Source organism: Polyodon spathula, chromosome 11 (genome assembly GCF_017654505.1).
Source record: "Polyodon spathula isolate WHYD16114869_AA chromosome 11, ASM1765450v1, whole genome shotgun sequence".
Classification (NCBI taxonomy): Eukaryota; Metazoa; Chordata; class Actinopteri; order Acipenseriformes; family Polyodontidae; genus Polyodon; species Polyodon spathula.
The window spans coordinates 38,518,618-38,544,529 of NC_054544.1; the positions used below are offsets into that span (position 1 = coordinate 38,518,618).

General features: G+C 37.9%; 1 protein-coding gene across 24 annotated transcripts in view; it reads left to right on the forward strand.

Annotated features, from left to right (window-relative positions):
* dlg1b (discs large MAGUK scaffold protein 1b) overlaps positions 1-25,912 on the forward strand; it is a 184,718-nt gene that overhangs the window by 55,654 nt on the left and 103,152 nt on the right. Inside the window, exon 1 of one of the 24 annotated variants that reach the window (XM_041263424.1) lies at positions 11,162-11,734. The exons of 22 other annotated variants lie outside the window; for them this stretch is intronic. In XM_041263424.1, the coding sequence (XP_041119358.1) occupies positions 11,543-11,734 (192 nt within the window). In that variant the 5' untranslated portion in view covers positions 11,162-11,542. Of the gene's footprint in view, positions 1-11,161; positions 11,735-25,912 lie in introns of those variants that run through there. One more of the 24 variants, XM_041263428.1, reaches the window with a different exon arrangement.

Sequence of the window (25,912 nt, forward strand, 5' to 3'; positions counted from 1 at the left end):
CAAATCGGCATTCAGTACCTTCAGCGTTTCAAAGTAAAACAAAACAAAAACGTAAAATATATCCTGTCTATAATACACATCGGTGAGCAGCCTGGTGAGTTACAGAATGAGCACAGCTTAATAAAAAAAAAATACAGTATACTTTAGAGAATGCTGTAATAATAATATCATCTGTATTTTTATATAGCACCTCTGATGGTGGACCACCATCACAAAGAGCTTTACAGAGGTAGGCTGTGAACTGTGCATTATATGCAGAGTCACTTACAATAGGACAATGATTTAACATCTCATCCGCAGGATGGAGCACAAGGAGGTTAAGTGACTTGCTCAGGCTCACACAGTGAGTCAGTCAGTGACAAAGGTGGGATTTGAACTGGTGACCTTTTGGTTACAAGCCCTGGACTGTAACCTCTGGACCACACTGCCTCCTATCCAGTATTACCAGAGTTGTTATGGTCCAGTCAGTACATTATCTCTGTTTAACTCCACTGTGTCTCTAAGCTGCCAGTAAGCTTGCTTAGACACTTGACAAATCCTAACAGACAGAAGGTTTTCAACAGGCCCCAATGCGGGTGTCTCTTGTGTGGTGTCAGAAGTTGTAACTGTGACATGTGTACTCGGCTCCTGTCGTGGGTCGTCACCTGGTCACGCCCAGAGTCGATGAAATGGGATGGGGGAGGGGGTTAGTATCTCTTCGGTAATTCTTGGCAGTATGACCATGTCAGCTCGTCGCTCATGTAGACTGAAGGCGTAGACTGACAGATTCCTCCATACTAGCTGGTCATTTATTTGATTTATTATGTTGAAATGCTGAAAACAAAAAAAACATCCTGGTTGTTATATGAATATGATTTTATGTTTAAAGGGTGTGTCCCTACAAAGCACATTTTTAAGTTATAATTCTACAAAACAGCAGACCATAATTATGTGTTTCAGTAGGGCATGAAGTCAGATATAAATTATATATTTCATTTTATTTATTTATTTTTTTTCCCTTTCAGAACAAGGATTTTTTTTCCAGTAAAATAACACTGCCCTCTACTGTTTCATTGTAGGTAATGCTGTCATTTTCTCCCGCTTAATGAAATAATCTATACATTTAATAGGACATATTTGAATTCATTACTTCCCACTGTAGGCGTTTGTAATGCTGCTGTTTTCTGTGCGTTCCTGTTGGTGCAGTGTGTTATATTTGTGAGTCCTGTCGTATGTTTTTTTTTCTACTGAATGTGCAACTGTTCATTCATACAGCATGTTAAATTTTACTTGGGTGAAGCTGCAAACCGATGCTGGTTTCAAGGCGAAGCGCAGCTGCACAGTACAGCGGTTAAACTTCTGTATCTGGTACCCATCTGTTCTGTCATTTACACCTAATGCTACTTCATTCCAATGATGAATCACTGAACTGATTAAATGATTTGGTTTTACTTGAGTTGTACTGTAAAAAATGATGTGTACCAATTCTCAATTTTAAAATGCAATTCAAAATTAGCCCTGTTTATAACAAATATTAATAATGTGCTCATGAAGATGTAGTCCCACACACTATTATACTGTAGTTTTAAAAAAAATTGCTTTTAAGGAGTTACTACTAAGATTGTAGAATTTAAAATGATAATCTATTAAAACAGCTTTAATTACTACAGAGATTTACAGTAGGAGGGAGAGAGACCCCCCCCCCCCCTTGCCGTGAACTCTGAAGCGCTGAACATGGCGTGGTACACTATTGGCTATAGTTTAACAGACCCAGAATAGCTCTAACCTGGGATTACTTTACCTAAATTAACATAAGTAGTAAAAGTTACGGAAAACAAAACTGAATCCACCGATGGCTAAAACTACAGCAAAAGTAAACAGACAGCACTCATTTGGTCTGTTCTTACTTGTCATCTTTCCTATACTGTGGTATCTGTCTGTAGTTTTGAGTGGAGGAATACAATGCTTTCTACCCTATATACAGGTCTATAGTATTGAAAGAGTTACTACTGTAAAAAATAAAATGTTACACTAGCAGTCAAAGTACTGTTTCTCTGCTGAATGTTGTCAAACAATTACTTGTTTAAATACTGTACCTACCGAGTCTGCAATGCTGTCTTTGGCCACAAGGTGGCATTGTTTGTTACAGCCTGCTGGTGCTGCTAATATTTAATTAAGTTTCCCATAATTTCGACACAGACATTTTTGTTTAGTTTATTTCAGCTGCTGTTCAAATGTGTTCAAGTAGGTTCTATGGAATGAGTGATGGAGAATCATACATGGCAGTAGTAATTAGAGCTTCTTTTATCTGTGTGTTTATGACAGCCTCCTTTTGTAAGCAGCAGCACGGACTGTAGTTACTCAGCACTGAATGAGCTGGAGCATTCACCTGGGGACAGCTGAAAAGGGACTAGGGTTTTAATGGGTTTCATTTCTGATTGTACAGTTGACCCTGTCTCTCTCTTACTGTTTTAAAAGTGTCTTCCCATAATGTAATCTGAGCTGCAATTTCTCGACTTTATTATGAATCCTCTCTATTTATTTAAATGACACAAGCTTGTTTTATATATGCATGTCATTTCTTTTTTTATTTTTTTTTATTTTTTTTTTTTTTGCTTTTTGTAAGCAATCCTGTATTGATTGTTTCAGTGCATGGGTCAAGATCATTTTTGGTGAATCTGTTGCATTGATGGCACAGTGCAATAATGGGTTAAATTAAGTTTCCATTTAAATACATGCCAAGGTCTGTTCTGCATTCAGCTACTGTTCTGACCGTGATACTGGGTCTACATGTTTATGGTAGTGAAGATGAGCTAGAATTTAGATCCATGAGTGATACTGGATTCAGAATTCCCTGTCTAAAAAGGGAGTCCTATTGTACATTGCATACAATGTAACAGAAAGATACTCTGGTTTATTCTGTGGCTCTACAGTGGCAGATCTAAATATGAAATCAGGACCAAACCTAGTATTTAACTTGCAGGAAAATACTTGTATTCTCCTTATTCGTGTAAAACCAATACGGGATCCTTGTCTGTAAAGCATAAAATGATCGTGCAGGTTTTCTGGCGCTAGTGTTTCTTTCAATTTTAGTATTTGTTTTAATTTGAGTTTAAATGATGGCTTACTCATTGCAGTTTGGTAATAAAGTTCAGTGTCTAAAATACAGACCTTTTCTATGTAAAATAATTTGCTCATTTTGATTTTGTTTTTTTGTGGCATAAGCAAGAATTTTGACGATCTGTGAGATATTTAATTTAATGGTTGACAGCCCCTCATACATGAAGATGTTCTCTCAAAGTTGGTGATTAACCTCACTCTATTTCAGTGGTTATCGCAGTTAATTGGACAAAGGAAGGCAAAGACACCTTTTAACCTGCTGTGCCTGACTTGCTTAAAATGAGTATTCGGAACAGGCTTGGTCTGACCATTGATCAGACATGGGGCCCCAGTTCACCCATCACTGTCTGTTTTTGAACAGCCGCACTGTAAGTTGAAGAATTTGTTTCTCCTTAATTTGTCTATTGCAGTGAAGCAGCAGCCAAAGGTCTAGTACTGGTGTACATATAATCAAAATTGCTAACTTTTTAAGTTATGTCATTTGTAATGCGTGCTGGAAGAATGATCACATGACATGTTTGAAAGGTGATGTGTAATGGGGGAATGGGTGTTCTTGTGGATTGGGTTGTTAGTTTGAGCCTGCAGAAGAGAAGCCTCATTTACTGTATACTGCATTCAAATGAGCTGGAGTGAATATAACAAGAGTGTATATAAAAGCAAAGTCATTCTGAATTTTCACAGGGACACAGAGCACTTCTTGTTGTACGCCAGCCGTCAATTCAGATTTTTTCCATGGCAACAGCACAAATTGGCCAACTGACTTTGACTTTTACAATCAGTGTAACTAGACCTCAGTGAATAACCAAATGTGAATCATTTCTAGATCAGTGTAGCTGTTTCTATTACATTTATGTTTGTTGTATTTCATTAGTAGTCAAGGTCACAACCCAGCATATAGGCAGTAACAGCACAAGACCGTTCCTTCCACTTACTCTCCTGTGCTTTGAGATCCTCCTGGTGCACTGGGCCTGTGTACATTCATAGTTTTGAAGCTCATGTCAATAAGATTTGTCGTATTACTATTACAATTGGGCAAGTTGTACTTGAACTTTTAGGTATCTGATTTTTTTTGTATGTAATTACTTGACAAAATTAACTTCAAGACTTCAGAGGTTTTGCATTGGTGAGTAGAAACCTCCAGTCATTCTGAGGGATCTTTTAAAAAAAAAATCTTATTTGTTCTCAACATGAAAAGCTCCATTTCGTTGCAGTGACATAATTGGAACAAGTAGAGCATTTGTGCACTACTTTAGAGTGCACAAGAAACCCTGGTCAGTACAAAGAGATTGTTCGGAGCATTTCAAGTTGGCAATAGTATATTAATGCAGGAAGATACTATCTAAAAAGAATAATGCTGTTTAAAAAACGTATTTACTGAATGGCTAATGTTTTATCCATCAGAAGTTATCTACTTTTGATTCATAAAAAATGTTAGACTCAGTTGAGGTCAAACTAAACCTTGTTATACAACCGAACACAAGCGTTATTATATTTTAAAAACACCCCCGTAATAGCGTGTCAGTACTACATACAACACTTACCCACTCTCCAGCAGGCTTACTGTTTTTGTATCTCTAGTATGTTGGATATTTACTTCAAGGTTTTCTTGGCAAACAGATGGCCAGCCCATGACGTTAGGACCTCAAGCTATTAGGTTGCAAGAAGAAATCTGCTTCTCTTCTGTGTGCCCTTTCCAGACCATATTCTGCAAGGATGGAAATAAGATTCCCTTTACATCCCAGTTTCAAGCAGTTCAGATTTTATTTGGAGGTTGAATCACCACAGCCTCTATAGGTGGTATGACGGTCAGGTGTGTCCTATTAAACTTAAACTTAAAGTAAAACCATTATTTTGGGCAGTTTCATAACATTTGTTACATCTAACACTTCAGTAGAATTCCACAGGAATGATCTGAGGAGCGTCAGTATGCAGTAATGAGAGGGCAAGCAATGGTTAGGAAGTGACTGCCTCTTAGTGTCATCAGCTGGCCTACGAGCCCCCCAGGGAAGCTTTGTACAGCACCTCAGCAATTTGCAAGCACACCACCAGAGCCTTTCCCCCATTTACTACTACTTTTTTCTACCAATCTCTAAATCTTAAATCGACATGTACCAGTCAAGTAGTCGTTTGTGTAACATGGTAATACAGCCATTTTGTAAATAAAATTCAGGCAGCAGAAGTATTTGTCTTTATAGTACAGTAGAAGGTTACATAATGGAGTCGCTTCCAATTTGTAAGGTAGCACTGTAGCCTTTCCCCTGGCTAAACGGTAGACTTCTTGTGCGGAGAAGGGAGGAGGGGGTGTTGATTTTAAAACAATGTTTTCATTACTTTATATGTAGACCGGCAATTCAAAGATTGGTTTAATAATTTAATCTGTGATGCATTAGAGGTCTTTTTGGTAATGTAACTGTATTAATAATTCCTGTCTCTGCTGTGCCGCACTGTACAGTATAGAGTAATGCAGAGGTCAATGCGCTTCTGATTTCATTAGCGCAATGTAAGGACCTTGATCAACAGAGCCCATGTGACTGCATAACCAGTGGCCCCCCCAAGCAAATGGGAATCCAGTGTAGTATCTTAAAGATAAATGTATGAATATATCTCTCTCTTTCTCTCTCTCTCATATATCTGTTATTCTTACCATGTAAATTAAACAAAGGTAAGAAAACAAAAGTCTTTCTTGGATTTATTTTGAAACAATGTCATTGGATATTATATAACATTCACTATATACAAGTGTATTTTCCTATTCGATGTTAAAGTTTAAATATGTTTAATTAAAGGTAAATGGAAAAGAAAATTAACTGGAAACGAACTACCCTAGTAGGGATGCAAGCCAGTTTCCAATGGTTCGGTGGTGGTGTTTTTTTTATTTATTTTTTTTTTTTAATCTGGTTTCGACGTGCAGAATGTTTTAGGTTCATCAAAATCAAAGTTTAAAAAAAAAAAAAAAAAAAAAAAAAAAAAAAAAAAAAAACTAAAGAATAGAATTCAGCAGAGGAACTGGAAATAAAATGTTTTCTTTGTTCTTTGACTCAGTGTGAAAATCTCAGCAATTAGGCTTCCTTTTTTTTTATCCACTTGAGCAAGCTGTGATGTTTTGAGGTCCCTGATTCCTTGCAGCAGTGCAGATCAGCAAGTTTTGAATGTTGGTTGAAAAGTCACTGTGTGGATTTAAAGAGCATCACATACAGTTTTCAGTTTTGTCCCTCCCACTGCAACTTAAATGACATGTCATTGTTGAATAAAATAAAAACTGTAAATTCATACTTATTTTGGACTGCCTTTTTGGTGTGTGTGTGTGTGTGTGCGCGCGCGTATGTATGTATACTGAGCATCATAAGAAACTTATCACTTATCACTTGGACAAAATTCACTAGATCTGATCGAAAAATGACACTCTGTTTTAGAGCAATGACTTTTTATTGTACCGGTTTAACAATTGACATCACAAAGGTGCTGCAAAATGATATGTTGATCTTGGGCAGGTGGTGTGACTCTTGGTTTCCCAGTTCGTGGCCTGTTTTGACACGGTATGTCTTGTACTATCTCACCAGGTTTGAAATTGCTGGCTGTGAGCACCCAAGACGGCAAACCACAGTACACTGCCCTAGTCCAGCCTCCAACTTGCTGATTGCACGAGGGCACTGCTGTCTTGACAGACGTGGCATATTGTTTTTTTTTTTTTTTTCAGTGATTTTCTTTATTGCTTTTATTCAAGCTTGCACTTCAACAGCTGAAATCACTCCATATCCAGTGTCCAATCAACTATCTCACTAATTAGGTGATTGAGTGCACATGCTTCAGTCACAGTTACTCAAGCATGTCATGAGCAAGGATGAATGATCGAGTGATTAAAAAGAAACCAAAAACATTTTGTCAATGTCCATCATTTATATACCTTTTTTCCCCCAAATATAAATGTGTTATAATAGCGATACATTTCTTTTGATGCTCAGTATATGCATGTGAAATTGAAGATTGTGGGACCCAGCAGCAGCAAGAGTTAGCTTTAATTGGGGACAAGTCCTTAAACTTAACCTTGCCTGGTTCATAAAGAAAGGATGTTGTATAGCAAGAACACAAGTCTGTCACCATTAAAAATAACACATCAACAACTGTGTCCTTCAAGAGCAGCTTTAATGTAATAAGGGATCATGGAGGCAAATGCAATAAGTCATACCCCGGCTACAAAAATGCTTCAGCTGCTGCCTTTTCCTTTTGAGAGGAGGAGTTGGTTGTACCTTTTTATTGCTCCTCAGATTTACTGGGATTTGTGTTAACTCCACAATGGTGATGCAGTTGAGTATGAATCAGTCTTTTGTACTAGATCAATTCACTTGAATATAATATTACACACTTTAATACTGTAAGGTTTCTTATGTATCTCACTTTTCATCTCAGATTTTCCAATGCAGCTCTTAACTTGTTTAACAGGAAACTTGTATTCCTGACTCCAGGGCCACATTCAGAACCCATTAACAGTTTAGTAGTAGCTGTGAAGACGACACAAGTCTTGAGTTATAATGCGACTTGCCACAGGAGAACCATTACCAGGAAAAACTCTGTGAGGTGATGTCATCTCATTTAGCAAGTGTTCCCAAGGGAGTGATACTGTGGATACAGCACTAGTTCTCCTTTTTTTTTATTCAATTTTGTTTAACTTCTTTTTTAAATCCAACAATAGCATGGAAAATGAGTATCGGAAGGCTACGCTGTGGAAGGCAGAAGCCAAATTTTAAACACAGTTTGTGGAATACTGCAGATTTAAGCTAATAAACTATATTTTTATAAAGAGAAAAGAGAAAAAGGCAAATAAAGTTCCATGTATTTAAAAATGTCATGGTAGTTAAAAATGGTAAAGGATTTTTTTTTTTTTAATTTGTAATTTAAAATCTCAGGCTGTAAGTGTGTGTGTGGTTCTTTATTTGTTGTCTTCTAAAGATGATATTGGACAGCAGAGGCCTTCCTTTTAAGGATAAAGTTATACAAACTGCTTAAAATACTAACTCCAGACTTCATTTAACAACCTCTCGCGCTTGACATGTCAGATTGTTGCTCATGTATTTGCCCTGCAACAGGAAAAGGATTTGGGTGTCATGTCACGTGTACTGGCTTCCACTGACCGTTGGGGCAAAAGGGCATCCTATTGGCTGCTTGGGGGTGCTGGAGGTGGGAAAGCCAAGAGAACACTGGAGCATAGTGGAGAGATGACTGAAAAATGACCCAGGGGTTTTGTAGCCTTGCACAGTCACATCCATTTGCAATAATAAAGGCACTGCTTGGGTCTCCTGATTTCTAATTTTTAATGTCTTTGTATCCTGGTGCTTGATGTCCTGTTACGAGGAATGCCACAGATGTTTATAATCAGCTTTTGGAGGGAACAAACAATCTAGTATGAGATTTGCTGTTGGATCGTTCCACCCCAGTTCAGTTATCTGTGGACCGAATATTTAGCTGTTTTTTTATATGGGTACTGAGCCAATTGGTTGATAAAGTGGGTCACTTCTCACACTCTTCCAGAGTTCTCTACATCAGGATTCCCGTGAGGGGAGCTTGTCTTTTTTTCTGAACCCAGCCTCTGCTACTTGAACTGCTAATACAGTGCTCCCTGGGTCTCGGGGGACACACAATATAAGCGCTGTAACCGAAGAGCATTATAAACAGGGCAGGGGTGGGGGACGCTGTGGGACAAATAACAACACACATCTGACTAAAATAAAATAACTCCCTCTCTATAATGCACATGTAGTGAAGCAAAAATCGAACTTTCCATTAATTAACCATGCATAAAACACCATGTAATTAACGCTATATTTTACAAAAAAAAAAAGATAACATTCTCACTCGTGGATTATTTTAATTGGCAGTTTTTTAACTAGAAATAGCCTGGCTAAACTTTGGTCGGGAGTTCAGTTCAAAGCGACCAAGCAAACCAAGTGCGAGAAGGAGAGCGGGTTGGGAGAGGGGAAGAGGCTCGCCCCGGGTTTGGCTTCCGGAGCGGGGCCGAAGCGTCTCATCTCCAGAAGAAAGCCTCAGTTTATTTAGTTATAAAACACTGAATAAGATGTCTGTGTTATAAAGTGCCAGCTCAGCTTTTCTTCAGGTACTGTATCAAAAGGGACAGACAGAAATGGAAGTTAGACTGAGAAGTTGTTTACAGTTTGACCGGTACTGTAATTACTGTAGAAATATTGCATGAATCACTAGTATAAGGGATCATGCTGTAGGAGCGTTATAACAGAGAGCCTTATAGCAAGGGAGCTCTGTATCTTATAAACCATTTGAGGTTTTCAGTGTGTTATGGAAAGTCCTAACAGAACCTGTGACCTAAATTGCCGGCCATGTGACTTTTTTAGTTTCCAGATGATAGACGTCAGGCTATAAAAATATTCAGGTAATGCTTAGCAGACACTCCAGAACCTTATCCAGTGAGCTTGGGACTGGGTTTACAAGGTGATTTACATCTAGAGTAGCTTTTTTGTCTTGATCCAGGTCTCCCGTCAAGGAGACTGGGGTCTGTATCTCTACTATAAACTCTGCGCATTTGCCCTTTGCCAACAGGAAACTCATAAGACAACCATTTTGCTTGTCAACGTCAATTTATTTTCCTACGTCTGGTTTCGCTGATTCATCTCTATCCAAGATAACATTTAGAGCAATTATTCTGAAAAGTTTATTTGGTGTTTTTTAGTATTTTAATGTCCTGTGCAAAGCATACTGATTCACACTGGACTCCCCTGCTTCTCTTTTCTGTAATAAAATCTCTAACTAAATCTCATTGTTGTGGCAGAATCGCACCCACTTTCACCTGCTACACTATGTCTTCATAATTAAAGTCAACAGGTTTACCAAACAAACAAAAAAATTGTGCCGGTAAGTTGCATAAACTCGGGACTCCCAGTTACTGCCCTGTATTGCATGTTTATTTGGTAGTTTTGAAAAAATAAGCATGCCAACAATTGTGTTGGAGTGGTGTACTGGAACCTAACCCCAACATTTGAACAGTTTTAGTCAACATAGGAGGCAAATTTGTTTGCTCAAATTACAGTTTTTAGTAGTTCAGTTTCCAGGATCAACTATAGCTTCAAACTTGTGTTTCTACTCTGGAAAACACTCAATAGTTTGTATAAGTCACGCTAGACCGCATTACACTGAAAATACTACTGTTTGATGAACAGGTAACGTATCACTACTATGTCATTTTTGCTCTAGACTGTGGGAAAAACAGACATTTCTTTCTTTTTTATTCCCACAAGCATGTTCAAAACTTTATTAGCATTTGAATTATCCATAGCTAAAATACTTATTATATATTCCTGCTCAGAAAAATGTAATGATGTTTAGCTTCCTAAAGCAATGTCACATATTTTATTTTTGTCATCCTGGCTTGCTGCATATTTCATATTTAAGTAAGCTGTGTCCCAGGGCTTTATGCTGAGTGCAGTTCATCATTCAGTGTGTTAGCTGTTCTGTGTGCTGGCCAACTGTACATATAATATTGTAAAAAGGCTTTAAAATAAATGTTTTGATCAATGTTGATTTCTAGAAAAATGAGTAGATCCCCTCAAAAAGCATGTATCTTAATGCCCTGTGGTACTGAAGAGGTTAATCCCAGCTCTGCTTGTTATTATGTGTTGATCTACTTCTGTCACTGATTATTTCCAGGGCAATTTGTTGCATCGGTTTTGAAGGAAATGCTAAAGGTCACAGTTGGTCTGGTAAATAAAGTGATTGGACTGTGCCTCCTCTTTTTCTCTCTGTCTTTTTTCTTTCTTTTTCTCTCTCTCTCTCTCTCTCTCTCTCTCTGTCTATGTAAATACACTAAAAGCTAACACAGAAGCCTGCGTTAATATCCAATTCAGGCTGTCATCTCTGTGCTGTCTTAATATTCCCTCAATGCTTGAAACCGGAATCTTTTTCATCTCCGGTGATGCAGCGCAACGGTACCTTGCAGGCAAACTGTTCAGTTATCTCTTACGGGCCATGTAATAAGCCCCATGCTGCAACAACTTGCCCCTCCCCCATGCATCCAGCGTTCTGTGTGCACAGTGGCTCTGCTGGAGTCTCCCCTTCATGGACGATATGGCAGGAGTTGCATTGCAGCAGGTGGAGCTGCCGTAGTGGATTCAGCTCTGAGTCTGGCAGAGTCTCTACCCCCCTGAGTCATTTAACCCCTGGAGTATTGTCCCTTGATAGTGGACTTCAAAACTAAAAATAAAAAACACCAGCAACAAAATAGCTTGTTTATGCATTTTCTTATATTTACTTCTGTTTTGGATGGTTTCATTGATTTGTGCATAAAAAAAAAATAAAAAATAAAAACTGAAGAATGTTATTTGAAAACTGATGTGGGGGACTGTATAGGGGTGCTGCAGAAAGCAGCAAAATGCTATCTGTTTGTTTTCTCTGATTGTCTGTGCTGTGGAGTGAGGGGTTGATGTTGAAATCAAGCAGCAGGCAGCGACTACAGAGACATTTTTCTGGAATCTCAATCACTGATCGATTGAAGTGCCCATGCTCTGAAAAAATGTCTCCCAGCATCAAAAACTTGGACTGCTTTTCTCCAATGCTGTGCCACTGTAAAGTAGCATGCACCAACAGTACGGTCTCTCTAATGTTTGGATGCAAGGTGGGTCTGATTTATTATTTTCCTTTTGCATTTCATGTAATACCTTTGTAAAGCTGCAGAGATGAAAACAAAATAGATGCAGTTACTGCTTTTTACGATTTAAGCTGTTTATCAGGTTTTAGGAAGTGTACATGCTGGGTGCTATCCGAAAACTCCACTCAGCATAACACCAGCTAATTGTTACCAGCTGAACAAATCAATGAGGGACAGCATTTGTACGCATTATAGATCAGATAGCAGTAATAATTGAACATGTATGTACACTATTAAATTCTTATGTAAAAGGTCTTTAACTGCTGCATGTTGTGCTTTGTCATTTCATTATTAAGCATTCATCTTTTTCTTTTTTTTCTTTTTCGCCTGTTCTATTTATTTTCTTTGGAGAAATGATAGCATGTGAGACCTTTTCTATTGAAATGCAAGGCTAAAAATGCTTCTTAACTGACAGAAGTGATAGTTGATGATAGGTCTTGGTTTGCAAAAGCAGAGTCATGCTTTTTTTGTTGTTTGTTTTTTTCAAACCCAGCACATGTTACAACAACATATTTTCTATAACCCTTCATACCTTTTCATTGAGTTTTGTTGTGCATAGTGCATACTGTTTGTTAGTTAGCCTTTTCAAAGCTTCTTGGTGGGTTTCTGTATTGTTTGATATTTGGCTGTAGACTTTTTTTGCTGCGATGCACATTTACACTCAGACATTGTTAAAGTATAAGTCTATTTTTTTTAATTGTCATTTTGAATCAAGCCTGAAGTCAGACAGCTGTGTTTATATATATAGAACAGCAACATGATGAGATGTATTTGTTTTTCATCCATTTGCTGTAAATGTAGTATTTTCTTTATTATATAATGTGACTGGGTGAGTATTGTCACACTATAACCATTCTGTTGATACCCCAATGAGACAGTACAATGCTCTTAAACCCCATGTTCCTAATATCTCCTATACTCATAACTAATCAATTCTGAAATTTTGGAAATGGAACCCTAGTTTTATATACAGCTTTTCGGTTTGCATAGTTAAAATAATAGACCCTCCGACAAGTCATGCTCCGATTTTTAATCATTCTATATGATTAAATGGATTTTTAAAATAAACAGAATTTATTGGATTTATAGTATCTTGATACTTAAACCTTGTCATCAAAAATAGATAGAAATCATCTATTCAATCAGTAAAATTACTGTTTACCCTGGATAAGGTGTGCAGTTAAGCCAAAGGATTATGTTTTATTATTTGTGAGATTCAGTAGGTCTAAATTTGGACAACCATGAGTACACAGGCTAAAGTGGGATAGCTGTCATAAAGAATGGTTAGCTTGTGAGGAGAGTTTTCTAAAGCTGTCACTTAAGTTATGGATGAATGAATGGTTGGGTTAGGATGGGAAGCTTTATAATTCTCATTAAACGTTCCTGTTTGGCCTAACTGAAAAAGTGTATTGCCAGTTTATTAGAACAGCTTACTGTAATACACGTACTGGCAGCATGTTGTTTTAATGATACATGGGTATTACAAGAATGAATGCAAAGTCTTGGTTCAATAGATTGTTAAAGGTAAAATGGTATGTCATTGTAATCTAGCAGCTAGCACAGAGAGGTTGTGTGTGACCTCAGACCAAAGGCAGTGTTTGTGTATTTTAAGTGATTGTACAGGTTGTATTTGATCAGATATACAAATGAAAAATCTTTTGTAGACATCAGTTTCATGTGGTTTACAATACTGCAGTGAGCAATGGTACCATAATGGTCAACTGCTGTCAGTTTGCTGGCTTAGTTTAATGGGTAGCAAATCTGCTTTGTGACTCGTTATTTGAAACTGCTTCTTTTTGTGTGTGCATTTTAAAAATGGCAAACAGGAGTCCAACATTTAGGTGAGAATGCTTGCAACAGTGGATGCATTAACCCTTGAGGGCATTCTCCTCATTTCTCAGAATACTATTGGCAGAATTGTCGTTGTCGTGAGACCTGAGCGTTGTCATGTCTGCAATCTTTCTGTTGGTTCTTATTGCAAATACTCTAATATTGTGTGTTTGTTTTTATGGGTCTGTGTTAAGGGGACTAAGTTCAATAGCTGCTCTTCAGTTCTAGTTGCTGCCGTAATGTAGTCTACAGTAAATCAGCCAGAGTATCTTTTATATTGGTAAGCACCAGCCCCATCTAGTGCCCAGCAGTGTAATGCCAGCAAAACCAAACTTCAACAGCAACACTGGCAGATCTAGCCTAGGATATATCTGTGGAAGACAACTAGAACTGAGGAGCAGCTCTGGAACTCGGGTGAAAGCACCTCGATGGAAAGATACAATTGAGAAATTGTAATAAGAGCCAATTGGCTTGTTTTCAAACATAAAAAGGCAAGAGGTATTTGCTATTTGAAACTCCAGTACTACTTGATGTCAAAGGTGTATAGTAAAAGACAAGCTGTAGTCTGGTTTGATTTGATTGGCTAAATCTGTTTGTTTTTCTTAATGACAGCTGCTTCTAAACACCTGTGTGCTCATCCCAGGTAGCAGCTGTGTGAGTGGCAGAGCAAGCTGTTCAAGCTCACACCTGCAGAGTGCTGTTAGTGAGCGAGAGGGGCAGGCTGATTTTTCATTAGATAGCACCCTGAAGGCCAACTATGTACCGGGATGCTGGAAAGTCAAATGTAGAAATTCGAAATGTGGAACCGCGTGCAGCATGTTGAATGGGCTCCTATGTGTCGCGCTGCTTTGCGAAATTGTACAGCGCTGTGCAATCTATCTCTAGGGGTTTCTTTGTGATTGTATTATCTCTCAACACTTTCTTCCTAATTGATGCAATAATTGTGACATATGCATCTGAGTTAATACACTGATTGAAGCAGCCGCCAAAATGTTTGTCAACTTTTTTTCTTGATTTTTGTTCACCCATATGGAGGTCTAAAGAAATAAATGTACCAACACTGCAGACCACGAGATGATGTAAATGGCTGGTTTTTGCTATGTCCTAGACATAAAGGGACTTTTTTGTTTTACTTGTAACCCATATGTGTACATCATCTGGATCATTTGTACTGTAGTACACACATCTGAATATTAGATTCACACTTTAGAAGGTGATGGTTTAAGTATCAATTTCTTTTTGCACCGACTCCTGTCTGCTCATTACGGAGACGAGCAGCTTAATAACAGGAGCAGGCATTGTTTTCTAGTTCTGTTTCATCTATTCATTTATTAATGAGATTATTTGTTTCTATCTCATTTAATTCTCTGGAAAAATTCCTGTTGAGACGGTACGTTTTGTTTACAAGAGTGTTTTGTTGTCAAGGTTTCGGCAGCAGCAAATGACTGCTTGTTTTAGAGGAGGCTGGGAGGAACACAGCTTATGATAATGGTTAAGGCCCTGTGTAAATCGCGATTTCACGGGCTGCGCGGAAATCGTGAAATTAGCCCGATACTGTGGTATTTTAAATGTTCTTAAGAAATTAAAATAAATTATTTCGTAATTGTATTTTGTACAAAAAAAAAAGTCATATTAACAAAACTGTACAGCATGTACTATTCGCCATGCACAGTGCTGTGTAGTGATTTATGTCATGTGACTGCAGTCTCTAGGTGGGAAATTAAAATACTACACACTGTACCACTGCTGAGAATTGGCTGTTGGCAGGCATTTAGATTCAAGTATTCACTGAAAGAAAGGCGGAAATCCAGAGCAGCACTGTGACTGCTTTACTCGCAGAGAAACAAAAAAACTGACTTCCATCTTCCAAAAGTCCAGTGAAAACCGTGAAGCACAAAACAGGTTACGTTTTGACCTGACAGAGGCGTTTTTTCGAGTAAAATATCCCTCTTGAAAAATTGGACTATCAAAGTTACGTAAATTCTTCAGACTGAGTGTAGCAAATGGTGGAGCGATTCCTTCATCAGCCCAGCTGAGACATGAATACTTACCTAAAGTAGCCGAGTATCACAAGCAGGAGATTATGGAATTGGTAAAACAGTCTGGTTTCTTGTCAGGGTCACTGAGAGTCAACTGATGCTCAAGATCAGTGTGGGTTGCACATTGTATTTGTTTGTAAGACCTAAATGGTGAACATGCATAAGACGTAATAGAACTGAAAGCTGTCCTTGCAGATACACTTTACCTGCAGGCTATTAATTACAATACCATTTCACAAGCTGTTGTAAAGTGCTTGAGTAACTTTGATGTTGATTTTGATGATGTCAGTACATTTATCTCCTATATGATGTATAAATAAATAAATCTGTACACAGAATTTTATAAGAGTTCCGTGAAATACGATACTTTAGCTGCGACACTGCCATGAATTTTAAATAAAATTTCTGCAATTTTCACAGGGCCTTATTTATGATCCCAACTGTAGTGCACAAAAGTAATTTGGATGCAAACAAAAATTAATCAAATAAATAAATAAATCAAATTCCTGTTGCACTCGTCCCCATAGCAGATTGTGTTACAGATCCCAACAACTGCTTCAAGCCGACAAAGGATGAGGTTTTTATATGATTCCCAGTGGGCTGTTTCTGTTTATTTTGATTGTTTGTGCTGGCAAGAAGGTATTTTTAAGACCGTTTATCAAACAAACTGTGCTGTAAATTAGTTGTTTTACTACACGGTTTTAGGTGATTGCAATACCCGTTGTCAAAAGGCTCGCTCTTTGAAAAAATGCCATCAATACTGCTCTGTGGGCTAGTCTTAAAATACGCGCTCATAAGTTCTGTGCTAAGCATTTAAGCCACTTGTGACAACTTTAGATTACACAAGCTTTCACACATGGCTTTTGATTCAGGATGTTAGGGTCAGTTTAATTTTGCAAAAGTTTAAACTTGCAAACTATTAGAAATGTTGTTAACCACTCGGATAACCCATACTTCAGTAGTTTAAAATACATTCATATGTAAGACTACCTGTGTAAAACACTAACGTGTATGACTAGACTATGAATGAATTCTGAATATTAAATAAAAATGTGGTTACTACTCTAAATTCATGCATATTTCTGAAAAAAGTAGACACGAAAATTTGGATAATATTTAAACTATCAACACCCTTTATTTTTGATGTGGTAGCTAGAGAGACCAAATTGGTTTCTGTTGAAAACCAGATCAGGGTTACACTGGCTTGAAAAAATACAAAGGGGCTGATCTGTCTCACCTTATTGTTTCGTTCAGTATCAGACTTGGAGTAGGCTTTGAAATAACTTCAGATTTTTTTCTGGTGCACGTCCACTTTATCTGAGGAATCTTAACTGTGTGATTATTAAAGAGCTTTACCACAGTGCTCGCCAACGTGCTGTGTACCATTAAATCAACAACTGCAGTTGCGTTCGCATATGCTTTGATGCCTTCTGGAGACCCAGTTCATTCTGAATCCTGTAAACAGTGAAGCAGTACAGTTTTATCTTGGTATGGTGCACCGCTGGACTCTGGTGTCACCTTTTGAACCAAATTGGACTATATGCATCTTGGATTGCCAGGTTTGGCCATATTTTTTATATGGAAATGGTCACAGTATTTTGATCTTCTATCATTTAGAACACACAGTCTGTCCATTAAAAAAACAGCAGGTGGTTAGGAAGTTGTTGAAGTTGGTATTGTATTGGGAGCAATGTTCTTTAATATGTTTTAGGCTGAAATTATTTTACACCGTGCATAATTGAGAACTCTACTGCCATTCTCTCTACTGTCTTTTGATCAGTAGATAGAATGGCATTAGTTGCAGATGGTATACTGTATGACTGGTTGTGAAACTGAACTAAACCACAGAAACAGACTGAGAAACCCCAAGACTTGAATGAAAGCAAATGCATTAAAACAAGTTGCTTTCACTATGGTACTATTTGGATTAATAAGAGTAGGTCAATTTGCTGTTAGAAAAATTAATGGTAAGCTCAAAAGGTTGTAGCAAATGTAAATAAAATAAAAAGTAAGCAAGCAAAAAAAAAAAATACCATTGTCTCGAGTACTGTTCAGCTTGAAGAAGAGCTTTGAAGTGTTGCTTTAAAAAAAAAACAGAAACATTTCGTCAACAGAGCATTTGACAGCTTCTCGTGTGCTTTCTACTTTCTTTTTTTTTACTTTTCTTGTCTGGCAGCAATAAATTGCATTCAGTCATCAAATAATTCTACTGTTCTAGATTTCATCCACATGCCATCTCTTTGTTATGGCTTCTTGAAATTTGTGTGAAGTTATCTATCTATTTCTCTCTCTCTCTGTATGTCTCTCTGTCTGTCTTAAATATGGACTGGACAGGAGGGCTGTAGTAGAAAATTATTGACCCGAGGGAAGACTGTTGTTACCGACAGGGGGGTATGATGCCCAAAGCCACAGGCTGAGGGCATTGCACCCTGGAGGTAACTATATTCTTCCCGAGGGGCATTTAATTTAAAAGAAAATAAGTGATGGAAGGTTGGATAGTAAATACGACTTTTATATATTTTGTTTAAATATTGCTGTACAGCATATGTAAAAAGTAAATAACATAAACAAATTACAGAAAAGGTTTTTGAAGTTCATACTGTATAGTTAACAAAGTTTTTCTCTGTCTCCATCTAGTTTGTCGACTGCTGCGTAATCCACTTTATATCCTGCCCGTTATTTGTTTACATTGTAGAGTTGAATCTGTTTGAATTTTTAATCACCATTTCAGTGTTTGCAGCATCTTTCTTTTGTAGTATGTTAATTTTCTGGCAACTCAATTGGTGTTCAGCCATTTTCTCTTGTCAAGAATGCAGGAGAGAGAGAGAGAGGTGTTCCTTTGAAAAGGGGCGTGGCTGACAATGATGTGAACCAATCACATGACAGACCGAGGCTATTCACCAGTGGTGTAAGGATGTTAGGGCAATAGTTCAGTCTATTTTTCCTCCTATGATGCGGTTTTAACCAATCACAGGCCAGAATCTCCAATCGCTGATATATATATATATATATATATATATATATATATATATATATATATATATATAATGGTCTTTTTTTTATTATATCTGCCTGGCTGGTTGACACATGCAATGCGGGGATCAGTGTAGCTACAGAAATGTGGTTGATGCTGCCCTGGCCTTGGACTGGTGGAGCGGATTTCATATTAAATAGCCTGTCAGGAGGTTGATTTATTTGAACCAAAACTGCATGGTCAGGCAAAGGAATTCTCCACTGGCATTTATTTCTCTATTGGACAATAGGATTCTTTGTAGCAGTGTCATTCCATGCATTCCAGAATCATTACATGTTTCAGTATTCTGTTGTTTTATAGAATTGCTTCACCTGAATAAATGGTAAAAATCTGAGATGATCAACTAGAGAGCTTTGAGTTTCGATAGAAATACAACTGGGGCACTCGCAGCACCACGTGGATGTGATTGAAATGATTTGAAGGACAGGAATGAGTCAGCAAAGTGTTCTCTTTGGCAGCGAGCCTCCAAAACAGGAACGTGCGTGTGTGTTTATTTTCATTTTGAAAGGGGTAATAACCAAGAAAAAATGCCTGGTCGGGAGGCGCAAGTGGGACCACATTTCATTAGTTTCTTTAGAAACCTGGTTTATTTGGTTCACTTGAGTTTTACACTTGGGCTGCTCATGGGGAAGTAAGTAGGGTCTTGTTAGCTGCACATAGGAAATTGAACAAAGCACTCATTGTTCCGCAATATCAGTGTAAGTTCCCATTAGTCTATTAGATGTATTTTGAACTAAGCCGATGTGGAATGGGGGTACCAATAAACTATTAAATGTACTTTGTGTTTCCTGCATTGAACCAATTTTGAGCTCAGAAATCAAACGTGGTAACCAAAGTCCTCCATCAAAGGGAACAATGATCAAACGCACTCAAACAATTCAAGCTTCAGGTACTGTGTCTGTGAAGTTCATCAAACACAATTCAAGCTTTAGACTTGACTGAAATAATTCTTAACGTCAGGAGTCTGTTTTTAAACAACAGACATTCCCAGGAGACATCTGCAGACAATGATGGCAATTCGTCTCTGTGCCTTATGTGGGATTAACTAAAACTCACCAGTACAAGAGTCAGGTCTGCTTCTATATTTGGATTTCTGCGCTTCAGATATGCAGAGCTTGTCTTTCTTTACACCAGCCTGCCTTTTGAAGCCCTTTTAAGTATAGAACCTACTCCTGTACCATGCGCCACAGTGGTAATAATCAGTTGTGTGGGAATACACGCATATTGAAGACGATGTTTTTTTTTTTTGTTTTGTTTTTTTTAAACAGCAACGAAAAGCAATACATCCTGAATATTATATACATTTTTTTTAACGCAGTCAGAACGTTTTACTCAGAATCTAACATGTTACTTGTGTGTGCTTTTAATTAAATCGGCCTCAATGATCCACTTTCATGCATACATCACTGAACTTGGACAGGAGATCAGACAGTCTTTTAATAAAGACTTTAAACATTCATGTGTGAGCAGCACTAGAAATTCATTAGAATTTTTGCTGACGCGTTTATCTGCTGCTTGTGCGTCTTTTCATCTTTTTTCTTTATCCTCCTTGGTTTTTGTGAAGATATTCATGTACTGTATGTAAATTTATATACTGTACCCAGTACTGCCAGGTCACTCACAGCCACATAGCAATTATGTTGAGGAAAAACATTCATTATTGTGCAATGAAACTAAGAAATGATGGCAAACAGAATCTATGGATACTACCAATGGTCAAGAAAGAGCTGCAGTGGGTGTAAATGTTACTGCTTTCGCTGCCTAATTGATAGCCTGTTTGGAAACCGCTTGACAAGGTAGAGGGAAAGATTGTAACAGGCAGCGTTGTTTGACGAGGTTACAAGCTCTAAAGCTCTAAAGCAATACAATATTACCTGTCTGAGGACACTGGCCATTACAAAAGCAGCAGGAAGAATTTTAAAACTAAATACCACAGGAAATAAACTTCATGTAAGTCAGGACATTTTGTAATGAAAAAAAACCCAGAACTGACCTCTTAAAATTGTACAGTTAACAAAAAGGTTTAAATCTGAAGTCATAAATTGTGGCACTTGTACCCCCCCCCCCCCCCCCCCCCCCCTTTTAATCCAGCTATACTTTGCAGCAGACATTGAAATACTGCTAATCCTCAACATCCATGATTGAGACCATTTTTATATATCCATAAAACTTATTTAACACTCAGATATGCTCTTTCCACTGTAACACTTGCAGCAGTGATTAATGGTACTGTTATGTACAGCAGTGCTTAATTATGATTAAAATGCTTAATATTGATTTTTACAGGTGATTCATGAAACAATAAAGGGTACAAAATAGTAAGATTTTAATAAAATACATAAAATAAAATGGGTGTTAAATTATAGTAGGAGGACTCTGGTCTGTATACTGCTATTAAATATATTGTATGTTGTTTTGTTGGAACTCTGCTAGGTGGGTGTTTTATTTTAAGAGCTTGATTGTGGAGAAAAGAAAAGCAATCACTTTGAAGAAGCAGGCGTATAGCTTCTGGGGATATCAGCTGCAGATGGTTTTTGGAATCATAGAGTAACGACCTGGGGCTTCCGTGTTTTCATCTGCCACTGGCATTGACGTATAACAGATTAGAAACAGGTCCTGTTCGTTTCCATTAGCAGCAGAGGAAGCAACGAGTTTGGAATATGTGATGAGAGAATTTGCTGCTGTCCAATCTCTTCGAAGGAGAAGTTACTTAAGCATCCAGTGCAAAGGAAACGAGAGGCGGGCTTAAAAAAAATTAGACTGAACAGAGAGCACTATGCATTTTATGTACGCTATGAAGGAAAATGGAGAGGTGAATTCATAAATGGAAACGGAACTTGTGGAACGTCAGGTTGCAGTTGGATTGTAGGCTGCAGGTGGACCTGGCTGCAGTTTAATATGGAGTTTTGCAGACTGCTTTCATCTCTCTGTGGTATTAGTTTGAGTCACAAGTATGGACCTCAACACAAAAATGAAGGGATTTGAAAAGTTAAAGACCTGTTTGGATACAAAAAAGGTCATTAAAAAAAAAAAAGAGGGATTATTTTTCACTTAATAATAAAACTGTTTTTATATTAGAGAAGATCTGAGCATTACTTCTAACCTGAGTTTTTTTTACAGAGTACAGCTTTTGTCTGCTTTTCTGTTTGATACAAGTCTTGTAATGCAGAGAAGCTGTGATGCCAAGCAAGAAATTCCTCCACACAGCTGGCTGTTGACCAGAACTGCAGCTTGGCAAGCAGGTGAGCAGGCGGCTCAAGCTTTGCTTCTTACAGGAGCGTTTGATCTGCACTCATGGGAGGGTCCCAGAAATAAACAGAAGAACGCTTCAGATAAACCAAGGAAGTTTTGAGTTTGTGCTGTAGCTCAAAATAGTGACCAGGCTGCATATATTTAAGTTCATCTTTCTTGACTAGGTTACATGAGCTGTAGCTTGCTAATTGCAGTACATGGCACAATACTGGCTGCTAGGAGATCTATTGCATATCCTACCTAGTGAAGGGTTTTCATAGGGCCTGAACATGCATGGGCAGCATGTTAATAGAGAAAGGTTTACTGTTACGGAATTGACCTTTAGCGGAAACAGCGATTCATACAGTTGTAGTCAGGGAGAAACATGGATTAAATATTTCTGAATTTTGAACATTTTTACCTTTTTTGTTTGTAAAGGTGAAGGGGGAGGTTTAGTACCAAGAAAAAAAATAAATGTATTGTTGGTTAACGAAATGAAATATTTTATGTTTGATTTAAGAAAACCCAGATGTAAGAGAAAAAAAAGAAACTTTCTACTGGTAATTTTTAATACTGTTTCATGGAGAAGGTTGCAGTTGGTGCTAGTGGATTACAAATTAATATACAGTTGATGAGGATGTAAAAAATGTGATCTGGTAACAATTTAAAACATTATGATTTATAATGTATTCATTGTTACCAGAAAAATGAAATAGCATATGAACAATGAAACAACATATTAATAATGCACTCCTTTTAAAATTGAACTGGTCCCAATAGGTACAAGCATTTTCATAGATTATTATTATTATTATTATTATTATTATTTGTTATTTAGCAGACTGCTTTATCCAAGACGACTTACAGAGACTAGGGTGTGTGAACTATGCATCAGCTGCAGAGTCACTTACAACAAAGTCTCACCTGAAAGACAGAGCACAAGGAGGTTAAGTGACTTGCTCAAGGTCACAGTCAGTGAGTGAGCCAGGATTTGAACCAGGGACCTCCTGGTTACAAGCACTTTTCTTTAATTACCGGACCACGCAGCCTCCTGAATGATTGCTTATGATCATTTGTTTGAATTATTTTATACAAACTATATTGTATACAGTATGTAGTATTTTTTTTAATTGCTATATTGGAATTCTGTAATTGGACAATGTATGTCAATTAGCTCTTGACCATGTAGCTTATTTTTATATATTAATCCTAAAATTTGATATATTAATCCAAAATGTTGGAGAAAGATGACTTAATTACTAACACGCAGTAAGAAAGTTCTTGGTGGTATCAAAGTACAGAACTGAAGCAGAAACATTTACAGGCGACAGCTTTGAGAGAGTTTTCAAAAGTTTGGCTGGTTGACGTGGACAAAGATAAAAGCTGACAACCAGGGCAGTATTTTCAAAAGCGTTGTAGCCTTGATTTTTCAGGTTAAGAGAGACTTTATTTTTTATTTTTAACCTTAATCCTCAACCCTGATCATCATCAGTTTTTATTGACACTGTTTAAAGCATTAAAAAGACTGAACAAAAAACTCAGTTACTGTTCAAGTAGAACACTTTTCAAATTGATAGAATGCAGCATTTCTCAAGAACACACTTGAGCAAATGCTCACGCACCAATAGCAACAATACTGTAAAGGCTCGCTGTGAAAATATACTGTACTAAACAATACCATAGCTACTGTTGTCAGCAGTGATTGTTATGGGAGGTGAAGTCATATAAGTTTCAACCTGTTGCTGTGGAAACAATGCACACATGTGTGCTGTTCATATTTAATGGAATGGTTAAATTAATTGCAGTGACATTGCAGTGCGTAGAAAGGGGTTGATTGTCAAGGTGCCCTGGGTTTAAATCCTCCCCTTCTCCCACCTCACTTACTTGCTCCATAGACAAAAATTGCCCCCCTTGTGCTTCTCAAACCAAGGGCAGTGCATCCATGCCAGTGCACACTTCTCCCTTCTGCAAGTCTATTTGAAGCACAGGACTTTGTGCTACAAGGTGAAGCAACTCGCCCGTAGCCTCAGATAATTATACTTGCAGCATGGCTATTGAGAAAGGAACAGCTGCTAGCCTTAAACATGAGCAGCGATGCAGTGAGCAGTGTAATAGCATCTACACACAAACATCTCAAGAAACAATCTGTAGCGTAAAACCGAAGCAGAATTGCGGGTCATTTTTTGGCAAAGCTTGTTGTCATCAGGGAAAACAGTCTACATGTTCTGGGTAAAAGTAACCCATTGAGAACCATACCCTACTGAGCCCTCTGAATTAACCTCCCCATAGTATCAGGCACCAACATGTGGAAATACATTTCAGAGAATGTTTTGACTGTCAACCCTCAAAGATGTTGAAGGGGAATGCAGGTCTGAGGCTACATCTGTCGGAATGGCCTGTTTCAGTTTGCCGACACTGGGTTTGATTTTGGAAACCCGGTACATTACGAAGAGACCTGGCTTATTAAAAATGGACCTCCAGTACAGTACGTATGAGAGAGAGTTCATTTTTAGAACGCTAGGCTCAAAGAAATGTGGAAGGGGCTCCTGAGTAGCACATCCAGTAAAGGCGTTCTGTGTGGAGTGCAGGATGCGCCCTTTAGCCAAGGCATCATCTGTTCGAGTCCAGGCTATTCTACTGCTGCCCCGGGGGTGGGGAGGGGGTGGACTTGGGTCGGCCTGACTGTCCTCAGCTCATCGCGCACCAGCAACCCCTGTAGTCTGGCGGGGGGCGCCTGTGGGCTTGCCTGTAAGCTGCCCAGAGCTGCGTTGTCCTCCGACGCTGTAGCTCTGAGGTGGCTGCGTGGTGGATCTTCAGTGTGAAAAAAAGCGGTCGGCTGACGGCACACGCTTCGGAGGACAGCGTGCGTTTGTGTTTGCCGCTCCCGAGCAGCAGGGGGGTGGTAGCAGTGAGCTGAGCCTAAAAATAATTGCCTATTCTAAATTGAGAGAAAATTTATAAACAATTGGCGACTACTAAATTGAAAAAAAAAAAGAATAGAACCGATAATAAATAGATCCTGTAAATCTGTCTATATCAAACACATTTGCTCAAATGTTTCTTGTTTCAAACCATAGTGCCTGTTCTAACATCCTGAATCTGCGCCTACATGAGCTCTTTGTACCTGCACAGTTTAGTTGAAAGCATGAAACCCTTTATGTCCGTGCCACACGAGACAAACTGGAGCCGTCCTGTATACTGTATACATAATGTCACACTGATATTTCTACTTGTTAAAACTATGGCTATTCTATAGCACCGGCTCTGAGGAGCTTATTTTGCATGTGTTATTGGTTGGGCAAATTACATTTATTTATTTTTTTACCCACAAGTTGGCATTGACATTTGGTGCAAGAATCTAATCCATACTCTGTTAGTGTAGCCCATGATGACTTTTTTAATACTGTGTTGTCCAGTATTCATGAAACTAGATTTCATTTTTTTATTAATAGTGGAATTAATTACACAGTAAAGGATGTTGGCAGAAATGAAACTTTTATTAACAGTAGCACTATCCTGCAGTACAGTTTAGATAAACGTTGTATATACTAATCACTAAATAGTAGTTTTACTGTGTTAAATTTAGAAAGTAATTAAATTTTGCCAAGTTTAATGTTTCAAAACTAAGTAGGAAGTTAGGCTTGCATTTGACCCTTTTAAATTAAATGCGATCTACATTTCTTGCAAGTTGTGGAGAACCACTGAAGTCTGATTTCCCTTTCTGAAGTCTGAGTTCCGTTTAAGATGGCTGTGAACTTGCTTGGACTGGCAGTCACTTTAATCAGTGAAAAAGTATTTTGAACCAGTCACAATGTGACAGGTTAGTGCAGCCAGAAAGTGTGCTGTACTGAGAAGGAAAAAAGATAATAAGATGAAGCTATAGTTAAAATGTTTGGAACTACACCCGTTTCATGTTTTGCTTTTAGTCTTGAGTAAAAAAAAAAAAAAAAAAAATATATATATATATATATATATATATATATATATATATATATATATATATATATATAT